Raw genomic sequence first — 23,066 nt, 5'->3', positions numbered from 1 at the left:
AGTGCAATTCACTTTTAACAGAATAATTTAAAGAATATTTAAAACAGAATCATTTAAAGAATATTTAATCAGATGTGCTTTTCTCTAGATGTGCAGAAGCATACTGCCAAGTGCATCAAGGCATGACTGAGGACGTGGCTCAGTCTGGTCAAGAAGTGATCTGCCAAATGTCTATAAGAACCATAATTAAATTTATGACCTTGCAATGTTTCTCAACCAAGGGGATATGCTGCTTGATTTCCTGGTTTGTTTGTTCATCAAAATCTACTCTTTCTTCAAAATAGCCTACTTAAAGTCCCGCAAATTTTGCCAACCCTTGAAACGTGCAGTACAGGCACCCACAGCAGTCAAACCTGGTAGCAAACACTTTACAAAAATAGCTAAAAAGAACCTTTTAAGTGTTTTGAGAATTTTATAATAGGGCCATGATCTTCAATGTGCTACATTTCAAGCCAGTTACCTGACAGAGATGTGCATCTAGTGGTTTAATTTTCTTTGCCAAGCTAAATTAGATATTTATTGTCTTTTACAGATATACTAATGCCACAAACCAAGAGCAGACACTGTATTTATCATCTTCTTTAGGAAGTCCGCCATGAAAATTCTTATTTTATTCTTTATTCATCTGAATTTCCATTTCGAGTGCATTGTTCTACATAATTATTATGGTGTCATTATTCTGATTTTAGCCTATATTTGGATAGCACAATGTTGTGTTAAAACATAAGCTTTAACATACTAGTTTTGAAGAAATGTTTGTTCCCATAAAAGAGCTATTAACAACAAATATCAGAATGTTGCAAATGTACAGGAAACACTAAGCAGCTCTTTAGCTAGAAAGAAATAGTGAGGAAATTAGTCAAATTACAGACTCTACACAGTTATTTTTAAAATTATTCTAAACGTATCCCTTCTCCATACAGATCATACTCTTTATATAGGATATAATTCTTGAGAACTGGTGGAAGTGGAAACTTCTTCAGAGAAGAGAGGTTCTGGAGTCTCCTTAACCCCAAGAGTTTACGTATTTTCAGACGACACAGATGTTTCAATGGGCGAGGATTATCTGAAAATAACAGTGAGAGATAAATAGTGGAAAAATCAGTGTCATTAACAACGATCATAAGCCAGTTCACAACCTCAAAACATGCTCTAATAAAATAAATGTTGAAATCTATTACCTTGGGGCATTATTATTTTGCCATTTCTGAATAAAATACCATTCTTTTCACTTCAGAATTGTGACGATACACAATGCTGATATCAATTAAACTCCTTCTGTCAGATATCTGTATAACGTTATTGTCTCACTTTTGGAAACAGGCACACTGTATTCTGTCTCCAAAGCAGTCATCTGAACATCTAACCTAGGACTTTATTTAGCATAATCAATGGTAATTGGATAATGATCTCTGATTTCCCTATGTGCACCTTATAAAAATTGCATGTTGAGGTCAGCTACAGCACCTTCCATTTCTGCTGTATGAATAAGGCACAAGGACCAGACTTTGCCATCTTGGGCCTGCTGAGTCTTCTGAACAAATACTTTTTATCAGAATGGATATCAATCAAAGAGCTCAGTTTAATTTAGCCTTCCTGAACATAACAAAAACTTTCAACATACTTGAAATATCAGTAGTAAAGACTATCAAATTATTTGGATGTTCCTGTGACACACAAAATCAGGAGTACTTCTGCATGCCCATGTAAAATAATGAAGCAAAATTAAACATAAGGTACCAGTTTTAAACCTGTTTGTTTTGGGGTTTTTTTTAACATATTATGTTAAATCAAACTCCAGTTAAAATTTTAAAAATCAAAAGTCAAACAAAAATAATTAGGGTAAAGAGAACATTTAATACATTCCGCAACAGCTTTTTTTAAGTTAAGGTGGGTAAAACCTATCTCTGGTGCCACCAGTGGTGAAAGGTCCAGGCTAAAGCGCAGAACTTCAGAAGTAAAACATACAAAAGAAATATTATTCAGTTATTAGCAGTGGTAACTCTAGATGTCTATCATGTGAATTAGAGTTAGGAAATGATGGTACACAGTTTGTGATGGCACACTCATTGTCGCTGCCTACTGCCTTGAACATAATGGGATCTAAAATGTGCTCTTACGATAATCCTTGAATGCTTAATAGACTTCAGAGATCAAGGGAACAAAAAGAAGGAGGGAAATGTGAGCAATATTGCTCAATGAAAAAAGTTGTGTGCCAATGCTGTGCAATGACTGGAGTCACAGGGGTTAACAAGGCGTTTGAGACGTACCTCAGAGGGTGCTTAACTAAAAGGGCTTCCCATACCACAATGACATTCCCTATGAGATTAATTCTCACCAGGTGCATGTTTGCCATGCCAATTGACTCATTTTTGATGCGTGGCAATACATAAAGATCTGTCTCAACCTGAGGACTGAATGACAAGCTTGGTTCTTAGCTAGTATGCATTTGCACTGCTGAAACACTTTGGATCTTACCTGACACAAGCAATCAAGTTATCATATAATAAATCATAACATTAACTGGAAATTAGATATTTACCCAATATCTGACGTATTTCTGTCCATTCTTTCTGAGTCTCTAAGACAAGCTTAATTTTTGTGCATAAAGGAACGTAGTCCATGTAATCTATAAAAACACGAACCACTTTTCCTGCTAAATGTTTCAACCAAGGAACAGCAATAAAGTCACAGAACTGAAAGGGAAAACACATCAAGTCATAATTTCAAAATCTGTGCAGAGGAAAAACACATTTTAAAGCAATTACTCAAGATCATTTAAACAAAGAATTAGCAGCTACCTTTAACACTCATAAATTGATGCCTAGGTAGTTTACTTTAAAAACCATTTTCTTCCATGTTTAACTTTTGTCATTCTTTAATTTGTCTGGACAGGCCCGAAGGCCAATAATTGTTATACTATTGCTGTAATTTGCAGCACTATTTTGTTTAACAGTGATATCTCTTTGGACACACATCTATTCCGTCGGCTACGATAGGAACAAAAATTCCAGAATCCTGCTTTATGATTTCTTAAAACTTCCTTCCTAAATCTCTAATATATGAACCCCAAACTAAAACAACTTTATGTACGTAATTTTCGCTATCTCAGAGTAGAAAATGAAAAATGGCTGCTTTATTTTTAGGGTGTTCTAAAAAAGGACTTTGCCAGTGTGTTAATCTTAATTCTGCACAATAATCTGGCTAATGAAAAGAAAACAGTGAAGAGAAGGAAGGAAGGCTATGTACTTACTGGATTGTCCTTTATTACAGAAGAAGTCCACCCAGGGAGAATGTCTTCCTCTGGAGTTGACCACACAAAAGAATTTCCAAAGATATCTTGATGCATACAGTCAAAACACATCTCCACATTATATCCATGATTGAGCAACAGCCTCAGCATCACCTCGTCATTCAAAGCGTACTGAATGGCGCTGGGGAAATGTGTGTCATTAACCAACATGAAGTAGCAATTGACGTTTGCTCCATAGGACAGGAGCAGCCTTACAATTTCATGGTTGCCAGCTCTCACTGCCACAAGGAGGCAGTTTAAAGGATCCTTGTTCGGATTTGCCCCTGCTTTGAGCAATATCTCGGTACAAAGAATGTCATTGTTAGAGACAGCAAAATAAAGTGCAGTTTTCCTTTCGTCATCGTAACTATCTGACATGTGCTCAGCCAAGAGAGTATTGACATCAAAATCATTTTCAATGAGGAGCTCTAGACACTGTGAATTCTGGCCCTCTGCTGCTGAATGAACAGGGCTCAACCCACTTTTCTGGATTGCAGTTTGGGATGTGACCGGGATGAGATACTTCAGGGCCCTAAAACAAGAGTGAATAAGACTAATTAGGCAGTGCTTCCCTGCATGAAGAAAATGACCCTCACACAACTATATGCTAAATTACCAGCCAGACACTTTACACAACAAGATCAAACACAAAACACCAGTTTTGAGCACTGTTAAATAGGATCTTGTGTTTAAGTTGTTTCAGTTGTTTTCACTACGGAGTATGTTTGCATTTTGCTTTGTTTATGCTAAAAAATACTTAAAAGTTAATTCAAACTAATGTAACATAGGCACTTCTGAAATAGAAGTGATCTATACATTCGCAAGTTTACCACAAACTTCTTCAATGTGACATTGTACCACACTATGTCTTAATGAAAATGTGAAGTCTGAGCTCATACTCACAGGTAATGCCCCTCAAAAGCAGCTTTGTGTATGGGAAGCAGTCCTGCCCTGTTAGGCACGTTGCCACTTCCTCCATATTCCAAGAGAAGGGCGATGCAGTCTGGATTACCTCCTCCTGCTGCATCAAACAGGATCGATGAACCATCATCTGCTACAGCCTGGACATCTCCACCTTGGAGGAAGATATAGAGTTTATAAATTATATGCAAAGTGATTTGCAGATCACCCTAAAAGCTTTCCTCTTAATTTTCAAATGTATATAAGTTAAAACTCTACTAAAACAGTAAATACTTCTTGTGGAAAATTTAAAACTCAAAGGCAAAACGAGTTGTACGGATACAAGTTCACATGCTCAACTGTGCAAGGTCTGCTTTTACCATGTTATAACTGAGGATTTTTAAAATTCTGGCATATTATAAAAATACTTAATTTCACTAATTAATACCAGTATAATTCTGCCCATGGGAGAAAGGGAAGGAGGGAGGGAGGAGAGGGTAGAAAAGAGAAATAAAGAAGGGCAAGAAAGGCATGTCTAGCAGTAAGTCCCTCCTTGATTGAAATGGCTTGGTATAAATTCTGCCGCTCCTCTCACATGCATAATGGAAACATGTAAACATCACTCCAATCTAGCAGGAACACCCATATATGCTTCCTTGTCTTATGAGAAACCAAATCTCCTAATTCATCACTATTCTTTCTTTCCTTTTACATGACCACCTAAACCACCTAGGCAAGCAGGCAAGATGTATGCCAGGGCAGAGGTGTATTTCCCTTTTACCCCAGTATATACCTTTATGAATAAGATGCTCCAGCACTTCACAGTGGCCATACTCAGCAGCAACACCTAATGGTGTTACTCCATATCCATCCTTAAGGTTCACATTTCCACCATTCTTCAGAAGAAGAGCAACAAGGTCTTTGCGTCCCTGTTTTGCAGCTTCATGCATTGCTGACCAACGTTTTACGCACGGCTGGTGGATACTACAGTTATGTTTAATCAGAATGGACGCCATTTCAAAAGAGCCCCTTTTTACAGCTTGAAGATATTTTAAAAAGGAAGAGAATAATATGATTACACTTTCAGGTATGTTATCTTGAAATTTAGAGGCATCTAGTAAGTTTAGAAAAGCTTTTCCTTGTGTACTGATATGAGAAATAAAAAATATTTGCAGTCCTAGAAATCTGGGAATCCAACGTATTGGTAAATAAATAGTAATGTCAGCTGCTCAGGAAAACAAGGTAAACCAACACAAGTTGGAAAATACGTTGGTCCGGAGCACGGATCGCAAAAGCAGCACTGCTTTGATTCTGAGAAAGCAGAAGCAGGTGTATTACAATGAAAAGCAACAATAAAAGCATAGTATTTGAATAATGGTCCTTACTTCTAAATTGCTACAAACATTACAGTGTCTCCAGAAAATTCCACTTGTGACTTTGTCACCTGGTAACACTAATCCAGGCATGTACTCAGTGGCTGCAGTTAACCAAAGTGTCGTTGACATCTGTCACACTTAAAGGCCATGTTCTGCCCTTTTGAGGTTCCAGGCTAGAAATTTTCATTGCAAATTATTTACATCTAAAATAGTGATCCTGAGCAAGAGTCTAATATTCCTCCTGAACGGCCCTTTGGAATGGCAGATCCCTCCACTGATGGAAGGGGCAGATGAGAGATACCAGTGTTATAGGATTAGAAAATTTAACTTTTGTGAATGTCCCATTATATAAGTAAGAAGATTTTTAAGACGCAACAGTCTTCATAATTATCCAAAATTGCTTTGAAGCAGAGTATTACCAAATGTACCTGGAAGCAGAAATCATCCCACTAGCTAGATATTTCTTCAGCATTTACCTTTGTACTGAAGAGCTCTTTACTCCAGAGCAAATAAATCATGAGCATCACCTATTAAGTGTCAGGCACTTGATCCTCTACTTCACTAAGATGGAAATGTATGATGCACAGCAGCACCTACATCCACATTTTCGGTGTCAAGTGACACAAAAACATAAAAAGCATCACAATACATACACAATACACAGCTGACAAACCTCATTTTCAGGAGTTTGTATAGAGAAATATTTAGGAAAACGAATTGTCATTATAAGGGGTAAATACCCTTTTCATAAGCTCTAGTTACTCTTTGCAGGATTCATTAAAAGCAAAGCCTGAAAATGGCTTAAAAGTTTCAAAGACTTACAATTATTGAAAAGAGCTGAAACAACACAAATCAAGACATTGCAGAGGAACCCTCTAGAAATGCCTCAGGGCCTTAAAATGTTAATACAGTAATTGCATCTCATGAAAGTTAACAAAAATTCAGCTGAATATTTTAATACTGATAATTGTATTATATATTGCTTTTTCTTATATGGTATTTTCTTGTATTAATTTCACAGATTGTTTCCCTTCAGAAGAATGGAGATGTTTTCACATTTGGCAGAAGTTAAAAGCTGATATAGCTGAATAACTCATGTATAGAAAAGCTCATTTAAGTCTACCAATAGCATAAAATCTTCCAAAGGAATTATCTTTCTTTAGATTGGGGTATTACTGAAAAACACCTTTGAAGTTTATTTTCAATGCCAGAAGGGAACCAAATGAGATGGGAGATTTTGAAATTGAAAATACCTGCCCACTCCTGAAGAAATAATCTGATAAAACTAAAAATGTCCAATGATCTCCAGATCTCTGGAAAAGGTACATTCAAGCTAAAGCAACAGCTTATTCTTGTACCATAGTTTTACCTTAAGATGGTAAAAAAGGACCAGGTTACTAAAGGTCTTGCAGCACCTGGAGATACCAAGAAGGCACCTTGAACAAAACAATAGGTCCCATGGTTTTTTAGAAGCAGCTCAACAAACACCTAAAGCACAAGGTGCTTTAACTGCAGCTCAGTGATGACCTAAAGCAAAATGAGAGCTGAGCTGAACAGAATGCTGGGTACATTTCACCATGTGCTTGGCACTTAGTTTAATCTAAAAAGATGACCAGCATCTAAACCACACAACCAACAGGAGCACTCAGGTGAGCACTCAGTGGAGATGAAGCCATTCACTTTGCTCAAACCCAGGGAGAGGAGGCAATTACCAATAAGAAGTGGAGTTTCTCCTTTATCATTTGTGGTATTGGGCCAAACACCCTTTTCCAGTAACGTTCGTACATTTTCCACAAAGCCAGCTTTTGCTGCTAAAGTTAATGGTGTTTCTCCATCGGATGTTTTGTATTCCCACATTGTCTTATAAGATGCTAGAGATAAGAAAGTGAGAAAAGATAAAATTAAAGCACAAGGCTGTTAACAGATGCACATATATTTGAAATCCTTAAATGCTACGTCTTTATGAAAATTACTTGCAATTATGTTTAACGTAACCTAACTAGCACTGTCAAACACACTGAATACTCAACAGTAATTTTTGCTCTGTCTGTAGGTTTCTGAATAAAACGTTAAAAATGGTCCAAGTTCTTTGCTGGTGTAAATTGACACAACTTTTCCAAAAAGAAAATTTGCCTAAATATTTACGCAAGATAAGCAAGATGCTCCATGGAGGATTGGATCCTACTTTTTTCAGTAAGCAGTTCTAGCCTGCTGTCGCAGATGGCTGTTTATTGTTCTATGTTTCTTTGCTGCTCCCCTTATCTTGTGGGATATTTTTACTTTACTCACCATCTAAAATTATTTCAAGTATTTGCTGAATTGGTTGAGCTGCAGCCTCATGCAGTGGAAACCACCCTCTTTCATCAGCTTCATCCAAAGCATACTTCTGTTTCACAAGTTCTTGGAGCCCAAATACTTGACCTTAAAAAATGCAGTAGATACGTAAGATGCAGTTGGAAAAATAATGTAAGGGAAGCCCAGTTTGCAAAGGGACTGTTTTATTTTAGGGTTTTTACCTTGCTTTATGGCTGTTACAATTTTCCTATTTTCCTCACTAGGTGGTAAAAAACTACCCAAAAAAGAGCAGAAAATAGTAAATACAAACAAAAAGTAGATGCATTATATTATTCATTCAATATTTTCATTAGGTTCTCACCTGAGCCAGCTTTTCTTTGAATACGTCAGCTACAATCTTGATGAGCCTTTTGACCTCCTAAATTATCCCTGTACTCTGCACATTCAGAGTATGCAAAGTTATCAAGCAAGGTGCAATTTCTGCTGCAGGTTGACCTGATAAATCTCCTAATTTAGTAAAGACTTCTGACGTGGACTAAAAAACTGTATTTGCCCCACACTACAGAAATGAGCCCTTCAGATTCAGAAACCTTAGACAGTGAATGAGAATGTAATGTGCTTCACTGAGAAAGAGGCATAATAGCCAAACTAAGAACTGCTTTAAGCATAAGGCACTAAACATCAATGTTAAACACTGTTAAAATAAGGCATAATCTCTATCACCTATTGAATTGAGAGTACCTGTCATTATAGCTGGAAAATGTTGGTGCTTTGGCTCCATTTGATTCTTGAATGCTAAGCTGTATGGCATACTCAGTGAGCAGATCTTCAACCAAATCTTCCCTTTCATCCATCATTTTTTATGGTGAACTATAACCTATTTTGAAATACACACAAAAATATACTGTGAAGGATCATGTCCCACTTAAGGTATTTTTTATAATTAAAATCAGGTGTTTCCATCAATTTTGCCTAATTCAACAACATTTCTATGAGTTTATTCCTATTTCAAAATGGTAAAATTGCTGTTGAATGGTGACAGAAAACAATCTTGGAAACATTTAGTACTACACATACCGTTTAGGAAAAGTTCTTTTTATTGTTCACACACTATGTTTGTCATCTACAGACAAATACTGGACAATTTGTGAACCATAAAAAGAGATGTTGCTGCATTAGAAAGCTGTGGTCATCAAGTCTGTGAATATATGATTTCCACACAAACATGAACAATGAACAATTATCACCTCATGAATGATTCCTAATCAAACACAGGCATTCATAATGATTTTATGAATGTAAATACAAACGCATACATATACATCCAAATAATTATAGAAACAAAAACCACTCAGATTGTTTGAGAATTATTTACAGAGAGGGTTTGAAGTTTAGAAGGGAACACACGATCAGTTCTAAGGGTGATCACACATCATACTTACACAGTATTTAAACAAGCATCAAATTATTTCAGAGAAGCTATGAACTAAGTTGACTCTTGCATGGGGAAAGAGCATTTTTTCCCCACTTTCTTCACCCACTAGGTCACTGGGAGCAGATATAGGATGGATCCACCAACTAGCACCATTTGGACACAGGATTTCAGCAAAACAAATCCAACAGCATGTCACTGCGGTTTAGGTGGTGACACAACATTCAGTTCTGAATTACAAAAAAGACTCTACTAACAAAGTTTCCAGCTGTAACCTGTATACATCCCTCCTCTCCTGCAGCTGAACCAAGCACGGGTGGGTGGGATAAATAAGGGATGTGAGATGATACCAAATGCAAATCCTATTTTATGTTAATATAATAACGTACAAGATTTTGGACTTTGTGGATAGGTAGTTGTACAACAAAACACTACAATAGTCCTGTGTCATTATCACTTCTAGCCAGCATTAATATATTAAAAGCAAACCAAACCAAACAAACCCAACCAAACAAAAAAAACCCCAAACCTCCTTGCAAATCTTGTTTTTGCTCTGCTAAGGCATGGTCTATCAAAGCAGACTAAAGACTGAGTCTCTGCTGCATCTGCAGTCACAAGGTTTAACGGCCACTGACAGGAGCTTGGTGCACAAGCCCAGGTGATGGTCAAGCTATGCCAGTTACGGTTCTCAAGGGGAGAGTAGTTAGGATCAGTGCATCAACAACAGAGTATGTCAAACCTTTTAATTATAGTCAGCAGCTTAAATTCAGATTGCTCATATCACCAACTTTAACTGTGGCTTAGGTTCTCTAGGATTTTTGCTAGAAACATCCCATCAACACAATGCCTTGCCAGTAAATTATAACTGTAATTGGAAAGTCAGGAATGTTGCTTTTTAAGCCATCTTCTTGCAGGTTCTTGAAGAGTGAAATGTGGTATTTATCTATCACAAAAGTTATATAAGGAATAAAAACTTAAGTTAATATAACTGTACCTACCTTACTTTTTCCAGGTGAGCTTTGGATTTTGCCAGAATTTCTCTGTTTGATTCAATCTCAGTAGCCTAACACGTGTGGCTTTCATGACTGTGGATACCAGATGCTGAATTTTTTTCTGACAATTAAACTAGTATTCCCACAGTTTATGCAGTAAGTTACTGTATCTACCACACAGAACACTTTGTCGTTGTCAAAGTATTGCAGAAATACTAAACAATTATATAATACTAAGCAACTCTTTTATGTTTCTCACAGAACAATCATTGTGGGGTCTCCTAGTAAATTTGCAAATAGACAAGGAACATTGTAGAAATCATTTGGAGGCCATTTGCTGAAAATTATCTTCAAATGAAAGTGTTAACCAGATTTATTTTTGGACTAATTTCTGCATCATTCCAGTAAATAATAAATCAATCAAAGTACCATAGTCTACATTATAATCACATTCACAAATACTTTACTACTTATTAAAAAATAAAACTTGCAAACCAAAATTAAATTAGTAAGGGCTTACAGTCAGATTGACTCAGAAGCTCAAGGTTTCTTGGATTCAGTTTCCCACATAATGCAGATTCCCACCTCTTTCAGTATGTACTGGAACCATGGCCCAGGTGTTTCTCTGCAAGGAAGGACAAGGAAAGGAAAGTGGAAAAAATCCCCACTTCAGTCTCATTTTCATCAAAGGAAAAAATACACAACTTTGGTCTTGACTGCAACCTCTGACTGCCAAAAATCTTCCACAAATAATTAAAATTTAAAAATAACTGATACATTTTCTTTTTTGGCGTAGAACAACAGACCTTTATATTGTTCAAAACAAACTGCTTTTCTCAAGGGTTCTCTGTTCCTTCCTTTTGAGTCTCTAATCAAGGCTTCAGCATAACACTACAAAATCAGATTTCATACACAAGCTACACTGATGAACTGGTCAGCACAATGCAGACACATGTACCAAAATCTTTCACATACTACCTAATATTAAATCTGCTGTGCATCATATTAAAGCTCAGAAGTTTCGGAAGTCATGTTTTGGCATACTGTGGTTTAGGTTGAACTTCTCATGCAAAAAAGGATTTCAGAAATGACTGAGAATATTGAGTGACTGACATCCTGTTGGACATGATGGACAATAAAAACTTCCCCATAATTCTAAAAAACAATGATAATGATGTTCTGAAACTCTTACGATCAAAACAAGCTTATGAAAGCCTATCAAGTTTGTTGTAGCAAAAAACCAAATAAATAAGAAGTGGGGGGGTTTAAATATAGTTTGTCTTATGCAGAAAGGAAAGCATCCCACATCAAACTTCCAAGGTATAATACAAACCATAGAAACTTCAAAAAGCTAAACAAAACAAAGCAGCTGACCATATGTTTATCTAAAATCTGCCACAAGTTTCTTATTAACCAGAATGTAAGATTTTCCTTATCAGCAGTAAGGCCGTGAAACTGAGCTTCTCTTCCTCCTCTCTTGTTGGTACTTGGTTGACAGGTGGGGAAATTCTGAGTCAAGGTGCATTTATCTCCCCATTTTCATAAACATTTTTCTAATTTTGATGGCACCTTAAAGCTTCCATCATTTAACCTACAAATATACACTGTTCTGAAGACTGACAAATCTTCTAAACAGCAGAGACAAAATCTCTCTTGGACTGGCAGTTTTAGAAGTAGATCTCAATAAAAATATCTACAGTATGTTCCTGCTATTAGCTAAAAGGAAAGTATATTTTAGAATATATTGTCTCTTCACTGGCAGATGAGAGGTGCTCCTAATGAGACCAAACAGTTCATTTACACAAAATAATCTATTAAGGAAAAATGTGTAACATTCATAATCTCTTGTTTCCTCCACAGAAGCTTAAAGGCAATCAGAAGCTACAGCCCCTTTCTTCCCACCTTTCCCTAAGTTTCAAAAACCTTCCTTTTGAAGACTTTAGGCCAAGCCTGAAGTTTTTGAAGCATGTTTTTAATGAATCATGCTTAACCTATCAGATCTGCATGGATGGACCTTCTTGCCCTGCAAGCCCTAATGAAGTTGCTGTCCTTAGAATTGAGACTGAAAATTACTATATTGCAGCCCATCATATTATACTTACCCTGGAGCCTGAACCAAAAAAGACTCCTGGAGACTCACATAGGCCCTAGGGTAGACCCTCACAGTGCAAACTATCTGAAAGAAGGCTATTTCAATATATTACAGTATCTTTATGAAGATGTTCACGTAAGGTTTAGTCCTGTGGGGTGATCAACACCCTCTAACATCACTGATTCCAAGAAGAGTTAAGAGCACAGAACACTTTGCAGTATAGTAATTTCATAAGAAAATCCTTTTATATTCAGAAATATGTATTGCCTTCCTACCTATCCTTTCTCTCCTAAAGATTACTGGAAGAAATCAGTTTACAGGTCACCACAGAAACTTGTTTTATTTTCACATAACTTGCACACCCCTTTGGTCAGCTATCATCTCCTGCATTGCTGCATTCCCCAGACTGCTTCTGCCACAGGCACCATGAAGCTCTGCTTTAACACAGACTTAACCACAAAGGTCTCAGATAAGCATTGTTTCAGAATTGTTTTGTGCACTGTTTTCAAACTATCTCATCCCACAAAAGTTAGTAATATACTATAAAACGAAAAAGTTAGTAAGGTAGTAAGTGACTGCAACTTGACAGAGTAAGTATAGGGCAACCAACTCACCACAGCCCAAGTGCTGGACACATTGCCAGGGGTCTACACATGCTTTGAGAGCCTGATTTGCTATATCACTGCTGGTAATACACTGTGCTGAGGTGACAAGGGCCGACAGAAGCACGGATGTTCCACTCAGACCACAGTGGAACATACCGGTATGGCTGGAACACTCAGAAGCAGCAGAGACATCCTTACCACACTACCTGATGTGGCAATGAAAAGGCTCAAAAGCTCAGCAGCAAAATCCTCTCCCATTCACCTGTGAAGTTTTGCAGTTACCAGACCCAGGCACTAGATCACTAGACACAATTGCCAATGTTTACTGTAAACAAGTTTTACTTTTTATATTACCAAGAATATTTTCCTTAACCAACATTTTGAGTAGTCCAATATTTTTCTGTTTTTTTTTTTTCCATTTATGCCTGAAAAACTAGATGTTACTTCTTTCTCTTTTCCATTAAAAAGTTTTTCTCTCCTAAATAAAGCTACTGGGTTTTTTTTATTTAAAAAAAACTCAACTACTTGCTAATCACGGAAGTTGCATCTTTCCTTAGAAAGAAGTGTGTCAAGTGTTCCTCACTTTGAAACACATAGGTATAAAGTTAAAGTTATGTGAGTGTTAATGTTATTCTAATTTCTTATCCTTAAAATAAACTAGACAATCCTAGCTTTACTGTCTATAAATAGAAGGCCCCTAGGCATGCAAAGAGGTTATTCATAGCAATAAAATAATAGCAGTCTAAATTTGGACTCAGTCTACTAAATATTATAGTTTCAAACTATTTCTCTGTTAGTCTAATTGGCAAGCATACCATATATTCTCACCTTTTCAACCCATTATCCTGCCACTGTTACTCTGGGGCCTGCATTTTGAACAGCCAGGAATGGTGCCCTGCGAGCTGATGTGTCCTGTGATACTTCTAAAATTAAATACGCAGTTGCTAGATAAATTAAGGTCTGACCTTGTACAACTGTAACATAAGCAGACTCACCCCACAGGAAAGTATTACACATGACTTCTCTAAAATCTTGTCAAATGTAACATGAGGTCTGGACAGTATAATAAGATTATTTGTGCCCTCATTGGTTCAACAACGCTCATTAAGAAAATAAATTATTTGCCAACTTAGTCTCAAGGGCTACGTTAACAAAATCCAGTAACATATTTACATAAATTAAAACAAATCTGAGAAGGTTTAGCCTTTAACTAGTTGTACATCCTGGAATATTATATCACCAATCACTAATCTCTCTCTCTCTCTAAGGCTGATATGATGCAAAGCTTTATAGAGTCAATGAAAGCCAATTATGGTGCTTATTTGACTAGATTTAATAACTAGAAATTGGACAAAGAAGCAGAAGGTATGACACCACAGACAGCAGTGACAGCCCAAAAGTAACACCAAGAATAGCAGTACTCAGCAAGTTAAATCACAGCTATGAAATGAAGGAGAAGCTGGATACATATCACTGGTGCAAAACCTCTGTCTTGTTTTGGTTTTAACCAACTGGCTGTCTTTACCAAAACAAACAGACAATAAGGGAACATAACAAACCGAAACAACAAACTTCCAACATATCTTTAATTGATCTGATGAAATTAACATGTACACTGTGAACACTTCTGTGCTCTATGATTCACTTGCATGTATAGAACCATAACACCGTAAGCTTAACTAAGGCACTACATGCATCTCATCTTTGGAGACAAGATCAGGAAAAACCTTTAATGACGATAAGTAGCATTCATTGCAACTCCTTTTGCCAGTGCGACCTAAGTTAAGTGTGGTGAGGCTAAAAAACCAAACCAGTACAATAAGAAGCAGACAGAAAAGTACTGAGACCCTGCTTTACTGTCGGGTAAGGGATTATAAGAACAGAAATATATTCTTATATAATTAAAAAAAAAATCTAAAATATGTATTTATAATATATAAAGAACACAAATGTTTTAATTGCTTGAGTTCTTTCCTTTCCTTTACACAACCAGGATATTAGCAGAACTAGTACATATCCACATTATAGGCACAGTATTGTTTTGCTTTTCAGTTATTTTTAATACTATTTGCATTGCTATTGAAACACTAACTCTGCTCTTAGGTAGTTACTAACTAGAAACCCACCAGTCAATTAATGATTCACACATGTAAAGACAGAATAAATAAGACTCCTGTCCAGATACCAAATCATATGGCAATTTGCAAGACTTCACAGTGAGATAAATCCATTGGTAAGACAAAAAAAAAGGAAGAGAAGCCACAGCTATAGCAAGACTTTCTTAGGGTGCCTACATGCTGTACATTAACACCCAGAACAACACCCATCACAGAGTCCCCAGTGCTAAACTGATGATAAACCATGAAATGCTATGTGGATGGTTTGGGGTGTTTTGTTTGTTCAAAACCATGTACTTCGTAGGTTTTGGAGTTTTATATGTTAAACTATGTATTGAAACTCTTTGGCAATTTGGGGAACTTCCTACTGTATGACTTTCCAACTGATTTAATGAACTGTCTAATCAACATATATTACTATTTTTTTACTCCTTGTACTAGGATGTGGCAAGGACACCTATATGTTTGGGTTGTCTGAACAGATGGTTAGAACTACTGTTTGAAGTGTGCTGAGCTAATTTGGCTAAAGAAGATTGCCAGGCACAGAACAATTTGTGCTATGGTCGGTTTGCGTAATCAGGAGATAGATCATCTGGCTTGACCATCGCAAAGAAGGGAAAAATACAGGGATGACCCAATAAAAAAGGGCAAATTTTTTAAAGAATATTATTTTGATAGGAAAGAGAGACGCTCAATGCCTTGGAAAGAAACCCCAGGTCTCGCTGATGTAATCTCAAAAAACACTCAGTAGTGGAGCAGCATAAACCCTAAATTATTATATAAACTGTATTAATCACTTTGCTTCAGTTATGGAACAGAGGTAGTACGTATCTTACTAAAAGACTGGCTTTCAGTGAGAACTCTACTATATTCTGAAACTTTGTTGGGTTTGCTTACCGATTATGGAAAAAAGTAGCTCAAAAGCAGGCCAAATGAATTATAAACAAAAAAACTGATCACAACAAATACAATATAAAGTTAAAACACATTTATTATCAAATCTTACACACTATGGAAAACTCACCCTCAATCAATAGCTCGGTCATAAAGATAAGACTTAATACAAGGTCAACTGGATTTTCAAATGAACACCATGTTTATTCCCACTGATTTAAACTGCCTTTTATTGCTTATTTCTCTCATTCTATCTACCTCAGGTCTCTTAATTAAGCTTTCTAATTTCTGTCAGTATTTTAGGTTTTTTTTTTTTCTTTATTAACTGATCACATTAACTCAGAAATTACCTATTTGCCATTGTCTAGTATAGTAATCATTTTTAATCTGCTGTTGATTAGCTACTTTTAACACAATTTCTTGGTCAAGCCAATTTCACAGCTAAAATTCATAGGCAGCATATGCATGCTTTTGCTTACTATTCAAATTCCAGAATACTCATTCTTATGACTGTTCCCTGAGGTAGAAAGTTACCAACCTCAGGAGGACTTGACTGATAAATACATGCACATACAACTCTTTTTTTTTCTTAAAAAAAATCTAAATGTTTATAAGCTGGGCATTATTTCTAAATTAGACTCTATTCCCAGACATACGGAACAGACATAAAATGCTTAGTTACACACTGCATCAGTTATCAATTGGAAGGTATTTATTTTTTACACACACTTTGCAGAAAACTAGAATTGGTGTACTAGAAACTTCTGCAAAGCCTAAATATGTTTTGTGAAAAAATGACAGAAACTGACAGATATTCAAATCACATCTGCTACACCAAAATCTCACTCTGAGTGGACATAAACTGTGTTAATTCCAAGTACACAACACACAAGACGGCTTTCAGTAGCAGCCAAACATACTTCTGAAGCTTTAAGGCTTGACACAATTGTTTGACTCATGAAAGGGAGCTTTGAAATCAACTCTGAAGCTTGCAGTAAGATTGGACTCTGCAAAACACTTTGGAAAAACAAACAAAAAAAGATTCCCCACACCCTAGGGACTTATAATAGTTCTGAAAACTCATTACTGGCAGTCAATTAGCTATCACTTGGCAAGTATCAGTTGGTTTCAGGTACTGTCTCCAGCCATACGGACCACCAGCAGAATGTGTGTTACATCTTACTAGAGACATGCTGAAAACAGAACTGCAACATACGGCACATATGACTTGTGTGTGATGCACTTCTAGCAACAAAGAGTATTCCTCATTTGGAAATTGCAAAGTTCTGCAAATTGATCATCAGCCATCTTTAGCAATTTCATGTAGACAGCTTCACTAACAGAAAACGTGTTTATGTTGAAAATCACAGAATCACAGAATCGACTGGGTTGGAAAAGACCTCAGAGATCATCGAGTCCAACCCTTGGTCCAACTCTAGTCCGTTTACTAGATCATGGCACTAAGTGCCATGTCCAATCTCAGTTTAAAAACCTCTAGGGACGGCGAGTCCACTGCCTCCCTGGGCAGGCCATTCCAATGCCTGACCACTCTCTCTGTAAAGAATTTCTTTCTAATATCCAGCCTAAATTTCTCCTGGTAGAGTTTAAGCCCATGCCCCCTTGTCCTATTGCTAACTGCCTGGGAGAAGAGACCAATCCCCACCTGGCTATAACTTCCCTTCAGGTAGTTATAGAGAGTGATGAGGTCACCTCTAAGCCTCCTCTTCTCTAGACTAAACAACCCCAGCTCCCTCAGCCTCTCCTCATAGGTCTTATGTTCAAGTCCCTTCACCAGTCGTGTTGCTCTTCTCTGGACCCGCTCCAGCACTTCAATGTCTTTCCTGAACTGAGGGGCCCAGAACTGAACACAATACTCCAGGTGTGGCCTCACCAATGCAGAGTACAGGGGAAGGATCACTTCCCTTGTCCTGCTGACCACGCTGTTTTTGATACAGGACAGGATACCGTTGGCCTTCTTGGCCACCTGGGCACACTGTTGGCTCATGTTGAGCTTCCTGTCAATTAGTACCCCCAGGTCCCTTTCTGTCTGACTGCTCTCCAGCCACTCTGCGCCCAGCCTGTAGTGCTGCAGGGGGTTGTTGTGTCCAAAGTGCAGCACCCAGCACTTGGCCTTGTTGAACTTCATCCCATTGGAAAAGGGAATACTCAAACCTTTGTAAGTGCAGCAAAGCAAACAGCAGTATGGAGATGCTACACCCAGCCCATCTAAAAGTACCGGGCTCCGAGACTTGGGCTGCGTTCGGACAGGCGCCCACTCCTGGGCCAACACAGTGCCCAGCCAGCCTGGGTGGTTCTGGGGTTCTGGGGCAGGAACCTGGCTGCCTCTCCGCCGCAGGGACGGGGTTTCTCCAGCAAAGGAGCCCCTCCCGGCTGGGCCAGCCCAGCTCGGCCCAGGGTGAGGCACGGAAATTACTTTACAACCTGTGAGGTTCTAAAGAAGGTATGTTTATTCAGCACTGGACACACAGGGGATAGCTCTGCCCAAGACGTGTGTGAATTTCCAGCAGCTGCGAGCTTGGTTAAATGCTTTAAGTATTACATATTCACAAAAGTTCTAGGAGCGCCTATACATATTCATAACCTGTCTCCAAGAAGGTGGTTCTTATTATAATGAGTTCTGGGGAATCATTTCCACAGTCTCTACCTCCGGCCCATTCTGGTTGCGCCTGTGCAGTGATCGTGAACTGGGGTCTTCTTCACTGTATACTTTCACCTCGGGCCTGGTGTGCTGGATTGGCTGGGACTCAAACTGGTGAGTTGGTTAGAACTGGCGTATCTCTCATCCTGTGCCCAAGATTCTGTTACCTAGTTCACCCAAGGATGCAGCTAGAGTTTTTTTTATTTTCGCGGAGCCTGTGAAGTCGTCAGTGAACTCCTACTCCGCATGCAGTAAGTTACACAGAACTCTTTAACTTAGTGAGTTAAGGGTTAACTCCCAAAGCGTTAGTTCTTTAAGCGCTGGTTATTCACTCCGCTGTATCAAGGGCCCAACAGCCGAACCGCCCCCGCAGCTCAGCGCACGCGCCACCACGCCACCCGCAGGCTGCGCATGCGCCGCTGGATCGCGCGTGCTGCTTCCGGTCTGGTTCAGCCTTCGCCCGCCGGGACCGGGAGCCGAGGCGGCAGTGGCGCATGCGCGGCCCCGCGTCCTTCGCCATGTCCTCGAACCGGCGCCCGCGCATGCGCCCCGCCGTCGGCGCTGCGGGCGGTGGGTGGTGGAGCGGCGCGGGGGGGCTCGAGCAGCGCGGCCATGGCGGGGGCGCTGCGGAAGGTGAGGCGGGGGACCGGACCGGGCCGAGCCGAGCTGAGCTGAGCCGAGCCGAGCGGGGCAGCTCCCGGCGGCCGCGCCCCGCGGTGGGATCTCGCCCTGCCCTGCCCCGTCGGGATTCGGGGCGGGGGGATGTGAGAAAGGGCCGAGGGGAGCGTGGAGCCCGGCGGGCCCGGCGGCAGCTGCTGGCGGGGCAGCAGCGACCGTTAGCAAAGGGGGCGAGCCCGTTGTGTGGGGAGGAAGGACGCGGGTAGGCCCGGGGTCACCCTTCCAGGGCGGCTGAGCGTCGGCTGCTGGGGGCCTCACTCTCGCCTTCTTGTCCCCTGGTCAAAACTCTGCAGATTTGTGTGTGCGTGGGAGGCGGGGATCATGTCACGGAATGGCCCCCGTCAGGTGTATGTTGAGGCAAAACGAATAACCAGGTATCATGGAAATAGATGATTTGGTGTATTAAATATGTTCATGCTCTCTGTGCAGACCACTGGACTTGTAGGACTGGCTGTAACTGAAAACCCTCATGAGGTATGTTACATGTCTTGTTCTGTATTTAATGGAAATTAAATGTTATGCATAACATTTAAATGCATATGCATATTAGTTAAATACATATGTAGATACACTGTGCACCTTAAAGTCATGCCAACTTAATGAAGGTGTAAAAATATTCCAAAATGACAAAGGAATAAAATTAATTCCTAAGAGTTTAATTCATATAATTAGGGGTTATTTTGCATATGTAGTTTTTTGTTGTATGTGCTGATTTTAAAAACATCCTTTGTACTTCTATGTACCTCCTATAGTACTTCTATGAAACAACATTTCTCTCATCTCCATTGCAAAAGCAAAGAACTCTTTAAATTCAGTTCTTCATAAATGTGATTTCTACTTCACGAACATACAGTTTATTTCTGCCTTGCTATGCTGTGCTTCCATCAAGTACTGACATAACATACAAAGAGGACAGGCTGGTCTTATGTAATAGGGGAGGTGTGGTGCAAAGCCACATCAAGGCCCTGTGATGGCAAGCACTGTTGAGGTTGGCGTACTTCAGTGGTTCTTGGGAACCATGTTAGACGCTTCTTGTAGCGATTTGGCGCTTGGTTTTTACCTCCTCAGGCTCAGTAATGAAAGTATGTTTGTGTCATCTTGCTTGCTTGTTCTGGAGGCATGAGCTTTGAAAGGACTTATGTAATTTCTCTGTGCTTTGAGATTTCCCACTACGCAACGATTCTATTTCAAAAATGCTTTTGCCACCAAAAGTTAGGAATAGTGTCAAAAAGAACCACTGAAAAAATCATTATTGTTCTGTACAAATGATTCTAGCTCAGTCTACAGCTTTGTCAGACGCCTTCTGGGTAAACTTAATAAATTTGACAGTGGTAACTTCCCAGTCTTGATAAATCCCAGTTTTGCCCAAGACAGGGTTCTCTGGTTCAGACTTAGTTATTTTGTTAGTCCTGCATTTCTGGATCGACTACCATAACCCTATATATTTTGTGTCTATGTAGCTAGTAGCTTAAGACAGACCAGGTGTTAAATACTTGTACTTGTGTATTTTAACCATGTCTTACAATCACTTCAGCGCCTGAGGATACTGTACACAAAAATCCTTGGTGTCCTGCAAAACATTCCCAAAGATGCAGCATATAGGAAATACACTGAGGATATTGTAAATCAGCGATTTAATTTGGTGCAAACGGTAAGTACGGGGCTGTTTCATAAATGTTACGCATGAAAAGATTTTTAAGATGGGAAAGATTATCTTTTTAAAATTACTACCTGTTTTTCAGAAGTAGATGTAGCTTTCAGATATCAGTTCAGAAATAACTGAAGTCTTGAGATTTATTTTTGTTATTGACTGGAATATTTTGATGGTATATTAAAAAGAATTGTAAACTTCTTACTGGTGTTTTTGGTGAAAATTAAAGGAAAACAGTTTTTTGAAGATTTGTAATTTCCACACTCTTGCACAAAAAATGCATGTGCTCTCATCAGTGTAGTATCTTAGTGCAATCTGTACCTTTGACATTTTAGAACACTTTTTGGTACATTAAACTATGCAATACTGGTATTGTGTATTTAAGGTGATAATTGGAAGTTTGCATATCATTTCATTAAAAGCTAAGATCAGAATTTTCTTTCAAGATACATACTAAAGTCCTTTGCTGATAGTGCTTCTTTGGATGTCATTAAGTAGTATTTGGGTTTTGTATTTATCACTGGAAGTTTGATGTTTGTTTTCAAATAAGAAAAGTGTGTGAGATTTCTTTGCTAACAAAATGACAGAAGCTAGCTAATTTGTTGGTGGTTCTGAGGAAGACTAGAGTGTGATCTGGTTGAATTATAGTTTTTGTGTTTTAACTGGACTTTCTACTTCTCAGTAAAAATTAACATTTGTTTATATGTATTTGAATACACAGGAGACTAATGTGGAAAAACTACAGGACAAACTGAATAGTGGTCACATAGAAGAAGTCATTCTACAGGTAAAGTGGGCAAACGTAAGGTTAAGTACAAATGGGAGCAGTGGTTTATAGTGCTTCTTTGGCTGAGCTTCTATTTAGAAAGTTGGTGGTTTTCCATAACTTTTCTGCAAAACAAACAATCAAACAGGAAAAAAGAAAATCTGAGAATGAAATGGCATGTGGTGATTAGGATGACCATACTGAAAGCTAACACAATTAACGTGTGTTTACTGTATTACACTTTCATACATACCATCTGCACTTACATTGCTTCTTACAGAGTCTAACTCAGTGGAAAAATGCAGAAGATGATTGAATAATATTGAGGCATAATCCAAATAGACTGGAAAATATCATGAAATTGTTTTGGGAATGGCAAGGTGAACAGTTTGGGTATTTGGGGGTGATTAGTTGTTTTTTGTTTTTTGTGGTTTTTTTAGGAAAAAAAAAAAACAACAAAAACAAACCCAAAACACAGAGTTTCTTTTGATATGTATAGGTGAAATTTGTGGCAGTCTGTGACTAATAGGTAATGACATCACCAAGACAATGAACTGAAATAGAGGTAATTTAATACTTTGGCAGTTGTATAGAATTTAAGAATTTGTTTATGGTGTTTATTAACAGGCTGAAAATGAGCTTTCCCTGGCAAGAAAAATGATACAGTGGAAACCATGGGAGCCTCTAGTTGAAGAACCTCCTTCTGACCAGTGGAGATGGCCAATATAATTTTCAAGAGGGTGTAACCTCTTGAAAGAAAAAAGTTAATAATTAATCTATTGTTGCTGACAATTGTCTTTAAATTAAAGAGATTAGTTCATAAAAACATGTTTTGTCCTAGTGTCCACTTACATTTAGCAATCTAAAGACTGTTTCCAACTTGTTGCAAAAATAGTTTTAGAAAATTCTTTTCAGCTCTTGTACGACCTTTGTTTTATTTCCTTTTTTAATTTCATTATTAACAGGTTATTTGTGCCTTGTGTTTATTGACAGAATCCTGAGTGTCTGTAAGGGTATGAGTGAGACACTGGATGCCCCATCCCTGGAAGTGTTCAAGGTCAGGTTGGATGGAGCTTTGAGTAGCCTGGTCTAGTGGAAGGTGTCCCTGCCCATGGCAGGGGGGTTGGACTAGGTGATCTTTAAGGTCCCTTCCAACCCAAACCCTGCTATAATTCTGTGATTGTGAGCTATTTTTATAATCTGTATTTGTATGTTAACAAATATTATAGGCCATTTGAAATTAAAATCAAAGTTGTAGGAAAGTGTGATCCTGCCCTTCACTCCCAGCTTTGGTTGTGTATTTTTGCCAGCAACTGC

The 23,066-nt window shown here is 38.5% G+C and overlaps 2 protein-coding genes across 5 annotated transcripts; one reads left to right on the top strand and one right to left on the bottom strand.

Moving 5' to 3' along the window:
• Positions 1–594: 594 nt before the first annotated feature.
• Positions 595–13,934, bottom strand: ASB15 (ankyrin repeat and SOCS box containing 15). 4 transcript variants are annotated; one of them, XM_065048862.1, is made up of 11 exons: positions 13,813–13,934; positions 10,808–10,912; positions 8,605–8,740; positions 8,085–8,137; positions 7,858–7,989; positions 7,281–7,439; positions 4,986–5,231; positions 4,196–4,367; positions 3,254–3,824; positions 2,543–2,696; positions 595–1,066 (listed from the first exon to the last, which is right to left on the bottom strand). In XM_065048862.1, the coding sequence occupies exons 3-11, from the start codon at positions 8,718–8,720 to the stop codon at positions 894–896; spliced, it is 1,776 nt and encodes a 591-aa protein (XP_064904934.1). In that variant the 5' UTR covers positions 8,721–8,740; positions 10,808–10,912; positions 13,813–13,934; the 3' UTR covers positions 595–893. The 4 variants fall into 4 exon arrangements, with proteins under 4 accessions (XP_064904934.1, XP_064904935.1, XP_064904937.1 ...); XM_065048863.1 differs by lacking the exon at positions 13,813–13,934 and adding an exon at positions 12,994–13,041; XM_065048865.1 differs by lacking the exon at positions 4,986–5,231.
• A 5,227-nt stretch (positions 13,935–19,161) lies between these two features.
• On the top strand, positions 19,162–22,577 carry NDUFA5 (NADH:ubiquinone oxidoreductase subunit A5). The gene is made up of 5 exons (XM_065048861.1): positions 19,162–19,287; positions 19,762–19,806; positions 20,867–20,983; positions 21,705–21,770; positions 22,377–22,577. Exons 1-5 carry the CDS (start codon positions 19,267–19,269, stop codon positions 22,476–22,478), a joined length of 351 nt encoding a protein of 116 aa, XP_064904933.1. The 5' UTR covers positions 19,162–19,266; the 3' UTR covers positions 22,479–22,577.
• The last annotated feature ends 489 nt before the right edge of the window (positions 22,578–23,066 follow it).

Source organism: Columba livia, chromosome 1, assembly GCF_036013475.1.
Source record: "Columba livia isolate bColLiv1 breed racing homer chromosome 1, bColLiv1.pat.W.v2, whole genome shotgun sequence".
NCBI lineage: Eukaryota > Metazoa > Chordata > Aves > Columbiformes > Columbidae > Columba > Columba livia.
Note: the sequence above shows the minus strand (reverse complement) of the source record. Positions and strands in the feature narration are given on the sequence as shown.